The 20,362-nt window shown below is 36.0% G+C and overlaps 1 protein-coding gene across 1 annotated transcript in view; it reads right to left on the reverse strand.

Annotated features, from left to right (window-relative positions):
• Positions 1-15,819, reverse strand: part of LOC150104254 (uncharacterized) — a 151,304-nt gene extending 135,485 nt beyond the window's left edge. Inside the window, exons 1-2 of the mRNA XM_090396258.1 lie at positions 15,648-15,819; positions 15,495-15,540 (exon numbers count right to left, since the gene is read on the reverse strand). Coding sequence (XP_090252384.1) covers positions 15,495-15,540; positions 15,648-15,704 — 103 coding nt within the window. The 5' untranslated portion in view covers positions 15,705-15,819. The remainder of the gene's footprint in view (positions 1-15,494; positions 15,541-15,647) is intronic.
• Positions 15,820-20,362: the final 4,543 nt, after the last annotated feature.

Raw genomic sequence — 20,362 nt, forward strand, 5'->3', positions numbered from 1 at the left:
CAATTATAATCACGTTCCATTCTTAAAAAAAAACAGGGAAATATAGTTTTGCTGATGTGATCAGCAGGTGCATCAAGGCAGCACGTATTGTTTGCTTTCCTGGTCCGAATAGGTAACTCCTACGCAGCTGTAACTCGCTAACCCAATTCAAACTCTCAGTCATGAAAGAGGCTTTGTAATCATGTGTTTTCTAAGTATAGGGGTGTCTAAGTAAAATGTCAGTTTAAAAACGCATTTCCGCATGACTTACAGCTTGGCTCATTCTCAGAAAAGGCTAAGTTCGCGAGGTGTGGCATCCGTAACAGTAAAAATGATGCCGCTATTACATGTCTTTTGAAATGCGTGACGTTATCGCATATTTTCCAGACATGACAGAAGAATTTTTTTTTTTTTAAACATTCATTCTCAAAATGTCATGAAGTATATCTCTGATAAGCCTTGATGTGAAAATTTCGGTTTTTGGTTATAAAAAATTAAGTTTCGAGAATACAACTATTATTTCATATTAAATTTACTGTGCAACTTAAGTGAGCATAAATAAAAATCACATACAAAAACTGAGGTGACATTTCTAATATGGCAATATATTTTTTTTTTAACAATGACATCACATTTTCAAGATAGCCATCCCTAAAAAAATCAGAATGTCTTTAAACAGATGTGGTATAAATTGATTGATGGAAAAAAGTGAGCAATTCATGACCACCTTTTTAATTGTATACCATTTACATTTACTAATATAAACAGTTTTAATTTTTCTTAATAAATAATATTGCATCTATAATTTAAGAAGAAATTTTTATTTAAATTTTAATGTTTAAAAATATTTTTCAAAATTTCTCAAATATATAATAAGCATACATTTTTTCATATAATTAAATTACAAATAATTCATGTTGTTTTTTTTTTTTTGAAAAAATGTCGTTGCTTAGCTATAAAGATGGTTTAAAAGTGAAATTTTGATTTGAATGTTTTGACTAACCTAAACTAAATTATTTTTCAATGATTATTTTCTTTATGCCTAATGGGAATACCACTTAAGCATGTTTTAAATGACTCTAATAATAGCAGAGGAAACAGTAAAGTGGTTATGCAAAAACAAAAAGGCATTTCAATTAATGATACGTAACGATATTATATGCATGTTATCTAAATAACATGTAATGTAAACAGCTCTTTATCTAAGCACGCGCGATCTTATTACAAGCATTAACCGAGTCGCGCTTAACGTGACTCAAATTCATTTCACGCTTAACGTGAAATGAATCCAAAACCTTTTTTTTTTCTTTTACGTGGAACTCTGTGCTAAAAGGTTATCTGGAAATCAAGTGACGATAACAGTGTGATTACATAAAGATTAATATATAAAGTGTGAACAATCTGATTTGTGTCCCCCCCCCTCTCCTCCATCGTGTTATTTTTCATAGTATCTACTACTTTGAGTGCGAAGTCTCCATAAAGACTGGACGTCGTTTTAAGATTGACAGTTTGGGTAATTCAAGGCTTTGGAAGACTGTGAATAACATCCGTTTCTATAACAAGGAGAGTCTGGCGTCATCCTTGAAGGAAAGAATAAGTTACTACTTATTCTACAGGGTTAACGGATTTAACCCTCCGATCATTGGGCACTCCGTTAGCGACTGCATTCATGGTCGTCTATACGTGTTTCCAAACAAACGATACTGCCCAGCGATAAAATTATATATTTATTAAAGAGTTGAATAAACAGTGTAGAAAAATAATTTATTTTTTTAGTTCATAACTCAGAACAAATGCGCAACACATTTTGATGTAATCACCCAATCGTAGACAAATGCGAGAACTCCAACCACTTTAAGGATTATTATTATTATTATTTTTTTTTTTTTACTCTAAACCAAGTAACACCGTCATGCAGACTATGCGTATTCCAGATGAACATTTAGTTGTGCAACACCGTTTTTCGGATGAGAGTCTTATAAGAGAACTTCGTGGAAAAATGAAACAACGAATATGAAGCTCTTTATTCACGATGAAAATATAAATATCCAGTGATGTCTGCACATGACTTATTAATGCAATCAATATTAAACTAGGGAATAGCAAATTTAATTCTGTCTTAATTAAGCAAACTAAATAATTGCAGTAACAAATCGGGAAAAGGCTCGTTCATAAATGGCAACACTTCCGGGTAATGTAATTGTTAAATATTACAGAAGGAATTACGAAGTCCAAGAGCCACGTGCATTATGGCTATGAATTGCGTGCATGTATTCTGTGACCGGTTTATTTCTTCTCTGGGGGATGGGAATTCCACGTTTCTGAAGAGAAAACGACTACGGAGGCGCAACCTTCTGGGAAAGGAGAATAGAAATTATCAGTTTGGTTGCATTGAAAATAATGGACTGTGGAATGGGCGATGCTTTAAACATCCCCCCCCCTTTTTTTTTAGTGGAAATGAAAATTAAATAAGGAACAAATATAAGAACAGATAAAAAAGCAAGGCCTGTGTGCAGGCAACGGCTAAATTTGTATGGAATAAAAGAGATCAGTCGATATAGACGAAGCACTTTGGTTGGAAAGTGCCTGGGTTCGAATCTCATCGAAGACACGAACCTTTACCAGGCTTTTCAAATGAGTTAGCTGGTCTCATACGAAGGTGGGAGAGATTTTGACCCCGAGAGTCAAAATCTCTCAATCAACCCGTCTTGGATGGTTTGAAGATAAAAATTAGACTGATAATACACACACACACACACACACCAGTGTGCGTAACAGTTCAAACACGCGCTGATCTGAGAACCGAGTTAGAAACAAAAAGGAAATCATTAGTGTGAAACAACTGGAAACTATTCCTATAAAACAGTTGAGCCAAATTAGGGAACGAGTTAGCCGACAGCATATTAGCTGCGCAACCGCAGAAAAATAAAAAAAGTTATTAGAAAGGAACTTTTTTGGCATGTAGAAGATTAGGTAGATAATATGAAACAGTATGGCCATCTAAAGAGCGTTCGTGACAAAAACGGCAGGGAAACTCAAGTTAGAGATGGATTGGTGCAGTTTGAACATTCAAGACAAACGTTTTAATATATTGGAGTAAAAAATAAATAAAAATCTTCAAAAGAGCAAATGCAGACAAATGAAAATACTTTGATTCTGCTTATGTATGAAGCGATAAAAATAGTGAGGAGTTGGAGTATTAAATTACTTTACAAATTTTCCGGAGTTATGGGATATCTTCCCGCGTCACATTCCTGGTGGTGTTAAGCACACAATGCCACCTCGGCTTTCGCGAGATCCGTGATAGGAACATTAACTTCTTTGGAAAACCAGCGTTTGCAGACTTCGCCGATGGAGACAGAGGACGTCTTTCAACTGGTTGCTACACGGAAACAAGGCCTTATGTTTTTGTGTAACCGATGACCTCCTGACACAGATTGGCAGTTGAGTGAAAACTGATGCTGAACAGATAGCATCGCGACTTATTTTGGTGTTCTTGTCTTTTTGCATCGCTCCCTCGTGACCAAACACACACAGCTCCGCATTTCTCCGTGCCTTATCGTTTCGCTTATCTTTGGCGTATAGAAAAAGAAGATCGAGAATGTCGGTGGAGGATGAGGAGGAGACGTTACGGTCACTTGATAATCTCCATCTTCGGGAGAAAGACGGTTCTGTTACGCTTTTAATTAGGGCATCTTCGAAGCGAACACACATCTTATTTTGTAGACGGTTAATGAACCGTGAAGTGAACTTCTTTTTCAGCTGTCTCCCCTCTTGAAGGTATTGTTTAAGGATGATGTAATTGGAATATAATTAGAATCGTGGGAAAGTGATCATCTCTCAAATGAGAGTTTAAAAGAACTGAACTTTTCAATGTCTGGATTTTTTTTTTAAGAAAATAAAATCGTAAACAAAGAGACAAGCGATTAAAGTAATCGGCCTTAATTTTTTTTTTTTTTTTTAAATCGCTCATTTATTTATTGCCTCTGGATTTATATTTTCCCTAGATCTATTCCTTTACTCTCCTTGATTTTGTAACCATTGTTTTTGTTTCTTATGAATTTTAAATGGCATGACTGCAATTTAGTCATCACTGCACTGGCGTCGACAATCACTAATAGTTAGATTAACAAATTCTACTCTTTGTCGTACAGCTACGAATCATTTTGGTTACTTCTTCAGCATTAAGATTTCATATGCACGAAAAAAAAATTATATTTTTTCCCCTGATGTGATGACGCTATTAAAAACTTGAAATAAGTGTTTGTGATAAAGTGCGTTACTATGTATACATGAAATCGTTATTAATCCAGCTTGTGAAGTACACAATTAGCGTGATATATTCTTAACCAATGAATCGATATCTCAAAGAATTTTGTGTTATTACCTGCGAGGATTTTCCCATAAATTCCCGTTATGTCATGTCCTTCGTCATTTATTATCCTCCTTATTTAACTCCTACCGGTGTGACACAACGAGGGAAAAAAAAAAGTGAATTTTAGTTGGATAAACTTGTTTCAAATTCCATAAGCATGACAACCTTCTTTCTTTTCTTTAAAAAAAAAAAAAAAAACAATTCGATCTAGTAAATATGGTGTCATACGGAGAAAGGTTTTCAAAACTAGAAAACTCCGGTTCTGCCGTCTAAAAACAAACAAACCAACCCTGAGAATGCATTCAATCTATATTACCCGTTTTAACTTCGGATGTCGTGACATGAATAATAAAGAGAGGCCATTATTCAGATTATTTCTCCTATCAGTTTCCATTTTCTTTCTATCTTGGACTTTATTTGTTAACTTTGAACGTTTGCCCCACCCCTCCTTTAAAACAGAGAGAACTGTGTGCACAATTCTATGTTTTACGACTGAGTTCGATGGATATTAGAATAGGGATTAATTTTCAAAGGGTATTCTTAAAAACTAAGCTACCTTAATTCATTTGTTGTGAAGAATTAATGGCTAAATATAATCTCCTGCAGACTGATGAATTGCAAACGATTTCCGAAAAACGTTATTCAGAGTAGAAATCGAAACCAAAAGAATATTAACATGACAATCTGGACCACTGATTACGAACGCATTCTCTGCTGTGTCTTACGTTATTCATATTTGCCTTACCCCAGAGATGCTGTAACACATCACTCGATTCCGAACTCGCACTACAGAATTTGACCGAAGGAAAACTCGGCGCATAACTGCAGACAAAACCGGAGAACCTTTCTAACACCCCTCACTGTCAGCCAAGAAAAAGATCATCTACTTAGTGGAAAGTGAGTGAAAATTAAATCCCCTGGGAAAGTTGTCCGTTTTGTGGACGGATCAAAGCAACATGTGGTCCCCGAAGTCGTGACACGCGACTCCTTCCTTTCGTTCAGGAACTCCATCCCTTAAGTGAGCAGGATATCTTATTAAACAAGTGCTGCTTTAGCCGACCACTGAGAGGAGAAACTTCGCGTCGTAATGAAAAGAGAACTCGCTTTCTTCCCACGGCTCAGTGGGTGTTTGTGCGAGGTTGGTCGACGGCTTTTAGTCACAATTGTTCAACGCTAACGAGTCAAAAGAGAAGTCGAACCCAGAGACCACAATTTATTCTTGTTGCTGCTGCTAAGAGTCCGCGTGTCACTTACACTTGGACTGGCGGAGTCCTTTCCTACTTGGCGCGAGCTTGTCGAGAGATTTAAGCGGATCTAACAATGCAGCAGCAGCGGCATTGTTATTGAGAACACAAGGCAGTCTTGTTCATACCGTCTGGTAAACACAAGTTTAAATGCCAACGAACTTTCTTAATTATAAAAGAAAATTTCCGAGTCTGAAAATTGTGTTATAGCTGGTTAATCACAGTTTAACGTATTACATGAGCTAAGCTGCGATTAACCACACTGTCGTCTTTAAATACACGCAAAGGGATTTTTTAATCGAAAAAAATATCGTCTTATTGTATGGTCTTTATGCTAATCTAGTTTAGTAATGTTAATGTTCTATTCAGTATTAACACCAAAGAAGCAAATTTAATTTGCTATTTTAAAAAAAAAAATTTTTTTTTTTAAAAATAGCATTTTGCCTCCGAACATTTTGCCTCCGCAAGATTAACGTGCGCCTACCAGTGAAAAGGTGCAATGAAAGGACACGACTTCGAACGCTGACACCCAGAAAATTATCATCCAATAATACTCAGCATAACTAATTTACATGCAATTAGCAATCTCTCGGTAGCAAAAAACTAAACTATTAATGGAAGATTACAATGAAAACACAAATCATTCGTCTTAGTCGATAAACAAATAAATGGCATTTTATTGTACAAAGTGATATCGATCATTGAGGAATGTCGGTGCTCCTCTTGTTAGTTACGTGTTTTCGCTTATCTTTTTTGGTAATAGCTGTTAAAAAAAAAAAAAGTAACCAACGAAATGATAGAAGTTTTTTTGCAAATCTGAGAAACAACTTGGGACAACTATAAAGGGAAAATCACGAGAAATACACAACACCTGGAAAACTTAAAAATGTTTATATTTTTCTCTATGGTACAACTGAAATAAAGGACCTGTGGCGATTCTTTCGCACTAAGCTCCGTGACGAATTAAAAAAAAAAAAAAGATACCGACAATAGCACTTTCCTATAAGAAACAAGATAGTTTTTTTTGTATAACCGTACTTCTCCTTTCAAACAAGAAAATGTAATAACAGAAATCAGATTAAATAACATCGCATGAGAAGCAGGAAGGTAATTGCAGTAATTATTTTAAATAATTACTCCTACAACTGTAAAGAGGGATTAAGACATCTGCATACTTAAAATACTCCAACTTTCTAAATCAGAATTAAAAAAAAAAAAAATTAAAAAACCACTAACTGAGAGCAAGTAATATTCCAGCTAATTTAGTATTATGCATATTTTTGGTCCATTATAATCTCGCTAACGACTGCCCATATTTTACTAGTATGCAAACATTCCATGCTATCGGAGACCATCATATTTTTGCTCGCATTACCTGTAGGGAATCTAGCATGGTATTCAGTCTTAAAATGTAAAATAAAAACTCAAGGGATGGGTTGGAGGATCTGCACGTTCCAGATAAATGTAGTTAATGTAAAAGCATCAGTTCTAAGCTCAAACCAGAGAGAGGGAAAGGACATAAAAATAAAAACACAAGGGGACATATTGGAAGAGCACCCCTCTAGTTGGACTCCCAGACAGACCGTTGTTCCCACGCTGGAGAGAGCAGCCGGTATTTGGCAAAAGCTCACCACCCCAACAGACACGGATCAATGCGAGTGGCCCTGCGCAGGCGCTGTAAGTTCAGAAAAAAAAAGACTCGTCGTAACTGTGATGAGGTCGGTGAAAAAATTTAGGGAATTCAACCACATGCTCAAAACAAGCTGAACAGGGTGTTGTCGTCTTTCGTTCGAAAAGATAATTTGCTCTAGTGCTAATCCCCCCCCCCCCAAGATAATGAATGTAAATACTCATTAGCAGTTACCGAAACTGTTTTTATCTTGTTTGTTCCTTGAAATCGTTCTTTTGATTGATTTTTTTCTTTTCCTTCTCAGTTGGCACTTGCGGAACTGCATCTTCTGTGCCGGAGAAACTTGATAATAGAAAGAAATTAGAAGGTCGTGAATATGAAGTATATTCGAATTCTGATTACCTAAATATGCTAAATTTATCTTTCACTCTGATTATCTATCTCTGTCGAAGTGGCACGATATACAATTATAAGTAGTTTTCCCCATGGTACAAATCTTTCTCAATGATTAGCAATCATCAAGAGGGATTCGCCATAGAAATAAATAGTTTTCTTTAAAAAATTAAAGAAACTAAATGTAAAATGAGATTTGAATGCGTATTTAAATGCTTACGAAAATATTTAATAAAATAATTGTTATTATACAACAACACCAGTTATTATCACCACTCCTGAAGCTAGATCTGTTTTCAACTGATGTTCTATAGGGATAGGGTGGAAGTACCCTTGGAGGGTAATGGATAGCAATGCTATAACCATTGCTATAGCATTGTTATCCAGAAGCTCTAACTGAGGCTCGGCTATTGCTGGCACCCTCCTGCCATGATCAGAGCTTTAATAGCTCAATAACACCTTATCCCCACACTGTCCTCTACAGATAACGGGGAAGATGAAAAGCATTCTTGCTTCGCCCCTTTAAGCCAGTCCTTATAAGGACTATAGGCATATGATAACTAATGTGTTCGAATTTGAGAGGAATAATTAAAAGTCCTTTTTAGGACTTCCAGGGTAACAAATGGCAATGCTATAGCTAATGAAGTTTTAACTGAGGTTCGGCTATTGCCGTTACCCAGCCATGACTAGAGCTTTTTAGCTCAACAACACTCCATCCACACAGATTTTCTTCATTCAGATGACGGGATAAAGAGTCAAGGACTCAGTCCATCGCCCAGTTCTTTTAAGAACGAACCTATAGGCATATAACCCCTGGAGTGCAATGGATGGCAATGCTGTTACCCCCTGGGGCACAGAGATTCGAGAGTTTGAGTTCGCTCTCTTAAGGTTTTGCCCTAAGGGAGCAATTTGAGTCTCCGGGGAAGGTGTTCTCCGGTGAGGGGCTTTGTCGGTGGATGCTTTTCTTCGGACTTTGAGCGGTTCTGCTCGGTGGTGGTGGTGGGTGGAAGGCCATCATTGAGTGGTCCAGGGATCGTTTTAAATTTTTAGAGTTGGCTTTACATACACATAGCCAATGAAGTTCTAACTGAGGCGCGGCTATTGCTGTTACGCTCCTGCCATGATCAGAGCTTTAATAGCTCAATAACACCTTATCCCTACCCTGTCCTCTACAGATAAGAAAAGCATTCTTGCTTCGCCCTTAAATTTCGTTCTTAAATAGCCGAGTGAATTTTTTTTTTCCTCACCTAAACAGGAAGAATATTACTGTCTTGAATAACTTTGCAAATAAAAATGGTTTTTTACTTCACGGAGGGACCAATATGGCTAACACATCGCAGTTTGTTCACACTTGAATTTTCTTTGTCGACTTACTAGTTTTTGCGGAACTACCGCATCTGTTATAGTTAAGCGATGCTATTCAAAGAACTCTATCGAGCGGTGATACTTCTGTAAAAATACGGATTCTAAGACGTTCTTGATTTATACATTCCAAACATTTTTTTTTCCATTTGCCGCTAAAAATGGTCGGATTAAAGAATTAATTTTCTGTTGTAATTTTCTATACGTTATGAATTTCTTATGTATAAAATTATACAGAATACAATAGGTAGGATTATTATTATAACATTATATACGATGTAATACGCTGCTACTACAGCATCAATATTTTGGGATATTGCATATCCATTCTCATGTAACAACTGCCTCTGCAGTGAATTATTATCATCATGAGATGCTATTTTATTTCAGAAAAAATAAATTAAAAGAAAATTTTAGTTTACATCACCACGGGATCCATTTTGTTTTAATTAAAAGATATAAAAAATATGAAAGAACTTGAGGGACAGCATAACCGATAGAAATAATTTAATAAATAAGAATGACAGGGAAAAAAATAGAAAGTCAGATTAATAAATATTCGATTAAAAAAAAAAAAACTTGAATTCTATTTTCGCAATTTACATGTTTACAATTTTTTTTTTTTTTTTTTTAAGCGAAGCAGTTAGATGTGTTCCCGGCTTCCAACACTAGGATTACCGCATCCGCCTCTTCTAAAGCCTCGGTCCAAACTTAAACCCGTCCAATAATAATAAAAAAAAAGTTCAAAAACGGAACAGCAATACAAACTTGGTGCCAGGAAGAGCGTGCCAAGAGACCACACCTACACGTGTAATATTTCTGAGGATGTGACAGTTGGATAGAAAACATCAGACGGTGGCTTCTTTTCGTTAGACGTAACATATTACTAAGCAAATAATCATAATTCACATTTCACAGAACGAGGAAGCAGCTGTGAATTTATTATTCTCCGAGACACTGGAACTGTCTTTAGTATGCGCTCCAAGATGCTTTGTTTTCCTCCTTTCTTTTTCGTTTATAATTCTGCGTTGTTATTCTCAGAAAGAAAGGATTAGAATGCAAGAGAAAATGGGGAAAAGTTTCACTTTATATCAAAAATAGCACGTCAGCGTTATACAGAGCAATGGGAACGTAAATCACATTATACAGAGCAAGGAGAACACGTAATTAAATAAGAAATTCATAATATATATCATTATTTACTCATTCTTTTTAATGTTTGGTTTGCTGTTTATTCTGAAACACTTCGTGCGGTTTAGCTGTGATTAACAATGAACAGTTGATAACTACAATTTTCAAACTACACAATTACTTCCACTTCTGATTGTTGAAAAGACGTGAATGCACGTGTAACACGCAAATAACTCATGATAAAAATGTATAAATTGGGGGGGAGGGGGAACGGATTATTTTAATAATGAAAAAACTGCTGATTCTTTATAGATTAGCTATTTGCAGTTCCTCTCTTTGTAGATGGATTTTGATGAAATTCAAAATTTCAAATTCTATATTTCGAAGGAGTAAGCGAACCACAGAATTTCAGTTACTGTCATAGTTGAATGCATAGCAAGCACCGAATTTTTTTTTATCTTTATGGCAATTCTGACGACGCTTGATTCGAAATATTAAACCTGACTCGACCTCTCGGCATTACAATTGGTTTGTTTTTGGTATCTTCTATTTTTATATCCCACCGAAATAAGGTCATATCTTCTCTTTTTAATTTTCATCTGTTTAACTGTGTTTATTTTAAATTTAGGACGTGGCACACTAACGTGTACTATATTTATTATTTGAGACATCGCGCGTCTTTTTGATCCTATTTCTATTTTCCTACTTCAGTACGCCTAATATTAGAACATCGCACAGCAGTATTATGTGTTTGTTCACTATATAACTGCATTTGTTCCTATGCTTTCCATACGAAAAAAAGAAGTCAGTCGGAGTCTTACTGAAATTTAGGCTTATAAAGATAAATTGCATGTGTTTATCGTCAAACAATTGAAAAATCAGGAGAAATCACGAAAAGGAGACTTATTATAAAGAATTTTTATTATCATATTAAAAATATTATTTATATCAATAAAAGTAATTTAACTTTTATAATCATGCTATTTTCTTTTTGAATTAAATTAAAAATAATAATATAAAAATGTACACCAAATTATATTTGATATACATATTTATTATAATACAACTGATTGGAAATGAACTTTTTAACTGAAGGTAATGGATAACACGAATGATTACAACTTGAGCTCGGCTATTGCTGTGATTCTGCCAAGACATATACAGGACAAGCAATGGCATTTTCTTAACAGTCTGTGTATCCCCCCCCCCCTTTTTTTTTTAAACGACATTGCTTATAAGCAGGAGGAAGACCTGCTTTTATAACTAAGCATTTTATAGCTTTCTACTTGGATCTGACGTCTACTGAAAATTTCTCCCACTTTGTCTATCATGAATGACATACTTTTAATTTATGTAAATTTATTTTATAATAAACTAATCGTGACTTATATTGTTCGCCTCTTTATACATTGTAAAACTTGGATACGAAAATGCGGATTGTAACATTCATAAGAATATTTTTTTAAATTCCAGACAGATGGCAGCACTTGATGCAAAATGGCGTCCAGGGAAGAGAAAAGCAATTAACACGATTTGCTGTGCTTTGACTATTGAAGTCCACGGTTGTTAGAGAGAAAAAGAAAAATACCCTCTTCCCGCTGCGACAACTAAGAAGTTGCCGACAACAACGCAATGGCAGAACGAGTACTGTGGTATAAAATTGCGATGCATTCGATTTTGTGAGGCAAGTCAGTATGCCGCTTCACATTCCACAGTTCGCCTTAAGCCGCATACTGTTTCAGAAACACGCGAGGTTTAGATTATTCGAATGCTTTAGAAAACTACCCGTAGTCCGCTCGTGCAGAAGATAATACAGTGTTCTTCACAGATGACGCCATATTTCATAGGTAGTATAAAGTCACTCCGCACTAGAACACACCGAGATACTATACTTAAATATCAGTTAAATAGAGACGAAAGCATCTTAAATCGCTATAATAACTCGGTTATAATTTCTGACGGTTCATTTTTAAAATATGAAGCAGAGATTTTAATACTAATTAAATGTTTGACTTTACAAAATTTATAAATTCAAATTGTGTAATAAATGAATCAAATCTCATTAAAAAGATCAGTTAGCTATAAAAAAATAAATAAACTTTAATAATGTTATCAAATTCAATAATATTTTAAAATTTAACGGAGATAAAGTATTTTATTATTTTCTTTATTTGACACCAAGTTAAAAATATTCCTTTCATATTTGTACTAAGGAAAACTGACAGTTTCCGAAAAGATCTCGAAGGGTAATTAATACTTTTTGAGGGTAATGAATGGCAATGCTGTAGCTAATGAAGTTCTAACTGAGGCTTGGCTATTGCTGTTACCCTCCTGCCATGATCAGAGCTTTAATAGCTCAATAACACCTTATCCCTACACTGTCCTCTACAGATAACGGGGAAGATGAAAAGCATTCTTGCTTCGCCCCTTTAAGCCAGTCCTTATAAGGACTATAAGGATAAGTTTCCGAAAAGATAGGATGGGAAAAGACCTTTTCAGGATTTCCAGGGAAACAAATGGCAATGCCGTAGCCAATGAAGTTTTAACTGAGGCTTGGCTACTGCCGTTACCCAGCCATGATTAGAGCTTTAGTTCAATAACACCCTATCCACACAGATTTTCTTCATTCAAATGACGGGATAAAGAGTCAAGGACTCAGTCCATCGCCCAGTTCTTTTAAGAACTTTAAGTTTCCAAAAAAATATAGGAGAGAGTGAAAATCGACCGTGAGATGCGGTGATTAATACCCTTGGAGGGTAATGGATGGCAATGTTGTAGCCAATGAAGTCTTAACTGAGGTTCGGCTATTGCTGTTACCCTCCTACCATGATCAGAGCTTTAATTTAATAGCTTAATAACACCTTATCCCTACACTGTCCTCTACAGATAACGGGGAAGATGAAAAGCATTCTTGCTTCGCCCCTTTAAGCCAGTCCTTATAAAGGTATAAGTTTCAGAAATTAGTAGCGAGTTAGAAGGATATTGAAGTCCTTTTTAGGACTTCCAGGATAACGGATGGCAATGCCGTAGCCAATGAAGTTTTAACTGAAACTCGGCTATTGCCGTTACCCAGCCATGACTAAAGCTTTTAGCTCAATAACACTCCATCCACACAGATTTTCTTCATTCAGATGAAGGGATAAAGAGTCAAGGACTCAGTCCATCTTATTAGGATTAGTTTCAGAAGTTAAGTAGTCTATGTAGCACCTCATTGATATATCTAATTATGGTGACGAAATCTCATTAAACACAGACGTTGTGATGATAAACTATTCAAAGTATTAACTATTATTCCAAACTTTGTTTCCCGAGTATTAATGCCTACGAATCCTGAAATTCATGTGCACTGTACGACATTAATTGATGATAGAATGAGTACATCCGCACTTTACCCACTAATTCCTCCCCCACAACAACCGCATCTATTATTCTAATCCATATTTATCATCTTAGGTCCACGGTTTGCATTTATGGAACTTCGTTGAAAATCCTCCGCTCCGAATTCGCGAAGCGATACTTACGACATAACGATAATTCACAATGACAAATTATTACCACTGAAATCCAGCGACCCACGTTAGCTTCTTCCGCTTCCGATTATTATTAATCAACTACTCTCAACCATCTAAGGTCGGTTCATCTATACGTTAGTAACCATCAGCGGATGAGGTAACGGAGGCACGGAGCACTGCCCTTATGACCAAAAGGTTCCTATATTTAACTAATTACAGACTATTGAACGCCACGGTATTTAAGCTTGTCTAAAAGAACGTGTTGACAGGGACACACACACACAAATTCCCTATTGCCATTTTTGGGAGTTTCAAAAAAAATGAAACTGTATACGATTTTCCGAAACTGTTGAATTTTTTTTTTTTAATTTAAATACTAAAGCGATTGTTCGTTTAGAATATTCCAAAACGTGTGGATATTTCAATGAATAAGTAGCCGAGGGTTTCTATTTGTATAGAAACCTTTAGACGGCCCAAAGATCAATAGATCGCATACCGAACATTCCGATTAGTGTGGTAAACAAAAATACTTCACCGTATCATGTTCACATGACAAAATACCTCTGACTTACGAGGCAAGAATCCATTTTAGTTTCGTTAAAAGCTAGGAACTGATAGCAAAACGGAATTGTGCGTAGACTATAAATTATAGTCTACGCACAATTGGATTTATTTCCTCATTTAAGCAGTATTTGCAAAGATAATAAGACCTACAATAATTTTTAGCTTACAAAAATGCCCAAAGCATAAATTAACCTCGATTAAAAAAATTTCATTTGCAAATTTATTCTTAAGTCAAATAAACCAGACGACTTTTTTATTTGGGTTTGTATAATACTAAAACATACAAGACTTCGATTATTTGAATGCAAACAACAATCAAACAGTTTTATAAACTTTACAGCTGTTAACACAAAAACTAAAACAAACTTTGTTAATTAAATTACAAACTTAAATATTCTAATATCCAGTTACGCGCCACCTTCCTTTGATTCTTGTACATTCATTTATATCTGCTATTCAGAACAAAATGAAAGCGAACACCACAGTTGAGATTACATCCACTCAATAAATATTAAATGGAGACTTGGTATTAATCTAGCCTGCTTCGTATAGGAACTTAATTTACATGCATTGAACTCAGTAGTACTATAGATAGCAGGAACTCATATTTCACAAACCATGTTTCGATTGAAATACTGTCTAGTAAGCATGGAGCACATCGAATATGTACTCCGGCTGTATTAGGGTTATTCAACATTGTCTCGCCCTTTAATTAAATATGATAAATCGTCTTCTGGTATGAAAAAAAGGAAGTAGTCTGAGCAGATGACAAGTAACTGAGAAACAATTTCACCCTGAGTGTACGTTGCAGATTGCTGCTTTCTTAATGTTGGATGCTTGCTTCGTGTATGAATTAACCAACAATACAATGGATTATTTTCAGTTCAAAAAATTCAAACGTAAATCAACAATGGTGATTTCCATTGTTGTGCTCAATAATTGTAATTAACAAACAGCGACTCGCTGAAAATTTTTAATGGAAAGCGGGGGGGGGGGAGATGTTAACACATGTCTAGGGAATGCAAGCGCTCGACTTTTCCAGATCGTCTTAATATTTGAGGGGAGGGAATAAGGCCTATGTAGCCAAGCAGAAGGGAAAAGGCAAGGATATCGTTATATACTATAATAAGAACAATACTTTGTAATAGATAAGCGCCAATAATAGGAATGATTATTCACAAATAAAATTAGAGTAGACATATTAATCGACATTACAGTTTATACAAAAGTATATTTTTAAAAGCACACGTTTTTATGGAAACAAATTATTTAAGAAGAAAGCTAAGTGTAATACACGCACACACCTGCCACAGGCGACAGCTTGCTGACGACTCCCCATCTCGACTTCCACTGGAAGAGAACAGAAGCGCCACGGTTAAGTAAAACTCCGAGCATCCAAAAGTGCGATGAAATTTCCGGCTACGGACGCTACAGAGAAATAAGGAACTTCTTTTTACCTTTTTCTTATCCCGATACTTCACACATCCCTCCAGTACCGTCTTCGGATCTCCCATTATTGTCACTCCGTGAACGTCGACCGCTCCATGGAATTATTACGTCGTCCCATAGCTCCCTTTTTTGCCGAAACGAACCACTGCCTTCCGCAGACCGCCCGCGGCCTTTACTACTCCCGACCGCTCGCGTTACTCACAGCGCGTTTGGAAACCTCACGCCTCACGCCAGATGTTGAAAGCTCCCGGCGAGCACTGCGCCCTCACACGGGAAAGTGCTAACAGACACACACACACAGGAACATGACGTTCTTTGGGACTTCACTACAAATACGTAATTTAGGGGGGAATCGCATGAACGGAAAGGTACGAGCAGGGGGGGGGAGGGGTGAGCTCAGCGCTGTCCATTGGCGACGTTTCTCTAGTAGTAATTTGTAACGGAAGTGTAGTACTAATGCCTTTTCAGAGAACTGAAGTTGCAGACTTCTCGTCACAAATTGAAGTTCAGGTGGACGATCTTTAGTTTTAGGAGATATTTTGTTCGGATTTGTTTCTTTAACTACTTGTGTAATTTGAGGATCTTCTACTACGTGAACGGCTTTGGCACTACTGTTAGGAAACCGGGTTTTTTTTAATTTTTTTTTTAAGATTTTTTTTGTAATGTATTAAGAATCCTGCTGAGTTTCTTTTTATTTATAACGTATTCTTCCAGGCGTTTTTATAATAAAAAAAAGTTCTCTTTCGAACTACTGAAATCAATGGCAATATTGTTGTATGTTTATTGTATATTAAAAAATAATATAAAAAATAATAAAAATAAAATAATAAAAAAATAAAAAATTCCCAAAACTAGCATAACTCGCAAATACAAAAATTCCTTTGCCACCACGTCTTTAATTATTTAAAGTTTTTACTACCACAAGTTTTTTCCCCTGAACTACATAGTTCATAAAAACACCAATTTCAGCTTGGTATTATCACTAAGCTATTGTGTGAAGATTAATTATTATTCAATTTGGAGCCTTCGTAGCTCAGTCGGTATAGACGAAGCCCTTTGGTGGGAAATACCCGGGTTCGATTCTCGTCTATGATGTGAGAAACCTTTATTTGATCTCTTTCGACTAGAGATAAGTTCGCCGGTCTCATACGGTGGTAAGGGATTTTTAACCCTCAGAACAGGCGAAAATAGGTGGAAGAGATAGGGTACTCACCACATGTCGTTGTCCCCGTAAATAATCATGCGTCTCATCGTGGTAGTCAACCTCCTAGATAGCAAACGGCACGTGAATGCCATGGGATTTAATTTGATTTCACTTCTGTCTTTTTTTATTATTTTCTTAAGTAGCCAGTTTATACTGTGATCTGTTTGTCACATTATTGCATTAATTTGATCCTTATATTTTAATTAGTTTCACTACAGTTTGAGTTGTTCATATAAACAGTTCATATATTCCATCACACGCAAAACAACATTATTTCAAAAACTATGCTAGCATTTAAAAAAAGAAATACATTGAAAATTAAGGTATAATTAGCAATCTACTGAACACAGCTGCATAGCAATGGCTAATTAGGGAAGCCTGTAAAAAAGCTCTTTTTTTTGTATAAATTAAAAAAAAATTGAAATAAATAACATTTCTCGTTTATATATATATTATAAGACTGATTCAAAATCAATCATAAACTAGTATGTACATGTACAATAAGCTATACGTTAAAAACATACTAAGCATGTATATGTAACGGTACTGATGAAGACTGACGGCTTCCCACCGCGATAGGTCAATAAGCGACTGGTCTGTTGTGCCTTCTACAAAAGACTCACGTAGTCACATCAGAAGAATGAGGTACGCGAGCTGGAAAAAGATTACTGGGGCTAGATGAGAAAGCTAAAATGACTCAGGAAATTAAAGTAATTACTCTTTAAGAGAATAATTAAACGAAAATATGACGCGTATTCGCAAGTTGGAAAATTAAAGCCGTTTGAACGAGTGGATGAATGCAATTTCAAAATCCAAGTGGTTGGATTTTGAAATTGCATACAAAATCCAGATTAGTATCAAGGCAACTAAGGTTACAACGCTTTCTACGTAGATCTGCTTAGATGAAAAAAAAACGTAATTTATAAGTTTTAAAAACACAACCAACGAAAGAAATGATTAATATTTTCTTCCTCATTTCCTTGAAATGAAAAGAGAAGTGTCTCAAGTGTTGCACGAAGGCGTTTGGAGAATTAGAGTGAATGAGAGTTGCCCTTAGTTGTATAATTTTTGCTTTTATTTTCATAATATTATTCACGAAGATGGCTGCAGTATATTGGGAACAAAAACTTACATTTTACGGACACGTGGCGACATTACTAATCTCACGTGCCTAAAAGCTGTATGACTAAAAGATGTGGCAGCGACATGAGAGAAAGGTAACTGGTACACAAAGGATAGCATGGGATGCGTTAATTGCGTCGTGCTAACATATGGATAACTTAATGAGAATCGTGGGTAAGAGATGAGTGGTTTGACTCCCACGGTTAATTGGCATTAATGGAGTTCGTGTTGTCATGACGCCCACTGTGAACAAAATGTGGAATGAGACACATAATAAAAACTATTTTAACGAAATGTTGTCGTTGAACTGAACAAATTTATTACAGCATAAAATGTTGAGATCTGTTACTGGCCTCTAATCCTACGTTCGAAGCTTTCCTTAAACACAACACATTAAGTTTGAATCGGAGATTTCTTACTAAAATAGCCTTCAGATTTTAGTTCAAATTGGATACCTGCAACATGCTGAATATCGAAAGACCGAGGTTTAAAAATATTCATTCTTATTTATATAAAGGCATATTAGCTAGATAAACATTTTCTTTGATTGAGATCCAACTGACATCATTAATTCAATTTTTTTACAAAATATAATAAACTATTTGTTTATTATTCTTAGAAATAACAATACATATTATATTATAATTGTAATTAATTATCAAATTTTATCTGTAATTAAAAATTTTTTCTTAATTTATAAAAGATATTAATACACCTTTAAATAGTTACTATCATAATATCACAATTAGCTAAGGTGTAATTGTGAAGTAACTACGAAAAATGGATGAAATAGGAATCAATCGACTGTGAGATGCGGTGGATTGGTTCATTAATGCCTTTGGGGGTAACGGATGGCAACAATGCAATGCTGTACCAATGAAGTTTAACTGAGGGTCGGCTGTTGCTGTTACCTCCTTTGGCGATGAGTTTTTGAGTTCGCTCTCTTAAGGTTTTTGCCTTAAGGGAGCACTTTGAGTCTCCGGGGAAGGTGTTCTCCGGCACGGCCCGCTGAGGGGCTTTGTCGGTGAATTATTTTCCTCGGAATATGAGCGGTTCTGCTCAGTGGTCGGGGAGCCCGTCACTGAGTGGAACCAACGCTGAGATTAGGACGGTCTTTCGTCCACTATGGAGTGGCCTACAGATCGTCCGTATTTTTGAGATTTCACCTTTACTTACATAGTCGGTGAGATGCGGTGATTGATTCATTCAATCCAATATCCTTGGAGGGTAATGGATGGCAATGCTGTAGCCAATGAAGTTCTGAGGCTCGGCTATTGCTGTTACCCTCCTGCCATGATCAGAGCTTTAATTGCTCAATAACACCTTATCCCTACACTGTCCTCTACAGATAACGGGGAAGATGAAAAGCATTCTTGCTTCGCCCCTTTAAGCCAGTCCTTATAAGGATAAAGGTGAAGTAACTACTAGCAAATGCTGAGTGTTCTTGTGTGTCTTTGCTTTTGAGGTTATAGCACAAGTAGGGTTCTCATTAATTTAATATTAATTAATATAATATTAATATAATATAATATATAAAATATTAATTAATATAATATAATGTTATCTCGTGCTGCTTTTCAAAAAAATTCAATTTAAATAACTAGTTTTAGTTCGAAGTGTTAGTCATGTTGGTCTCTTTCCCAACAGCGTTCGAAACTTATCTGGCTTTGCAAACTCAGTGGAAATATCTCACAGCCCCGACCTTTCTCGTTGTATTTACAGCACCAACCAGGAGATAACGATGACACGCATTCCGTTGTTCTCTCTGTGACCTTTGACTTTTAGATGATCTCTGGACACGCAGTTCAATTAAAACCACGATGCACTATGCACAGAGATAACTCGTGGCTAATTGTGTATACAGTTCACGGGAGAACAAGGTTGTTAGTTATGCCCTCTTGTCTCTAATACGGCGATGTCGCTACGCATAATGCATTTCAAAATCTGATGTAGATTCAAGTTAGGACAAAAGTTGAGAGACGATGAGGATAACAGAGAATCTCATAGGAAAGATTTGGTGGCAGAGGAAGGGGTCAGCTGTCTCCTAAAACACACCTTCCATGACAGAGAAGTGTGCCAAGGACAGCTAAGAGAAGAGCTTCACCGCATGACGTGTTTATATGCCAAGTAGGTGTACATATTTTTAGGTTGTTTACAGCGACAAAGAGCGATCAAACTAGGAAGCATGATGTGCAACGCAATCTCAGTAATACACATTCATCACTGCCAAGAAGTTAAACTTGGCACCGCTCTCCTTACGCGAGTGGTTCGCGCTGTGCAGTTCCAGGCAGAGTCGTGAATGAAACGCTGATTGCGTCTATTGGGAAATACTTTATAAAAATAAATATTCTCAGTAAAGATTTCATTACTTATCATTGAAATGGGAAATCGGTATGC

This window comes from Typopeltis vanoorti, chromosome 8, assembly GCF_054136105.1.
Source record: "Typopeltis vanoorti isolate ZY-2024b chromosome 8, IOZ_Tvanoo_1.0, whole genome shotgun sequence".
In the NCBI taxonomy this organism is placed as follows: Eukaryota; Metazoa; Arthropoda; class Arachnida; order Uropygi; family Thelyphonidae; genus Typopeltis; species Typopeltis vanoorti.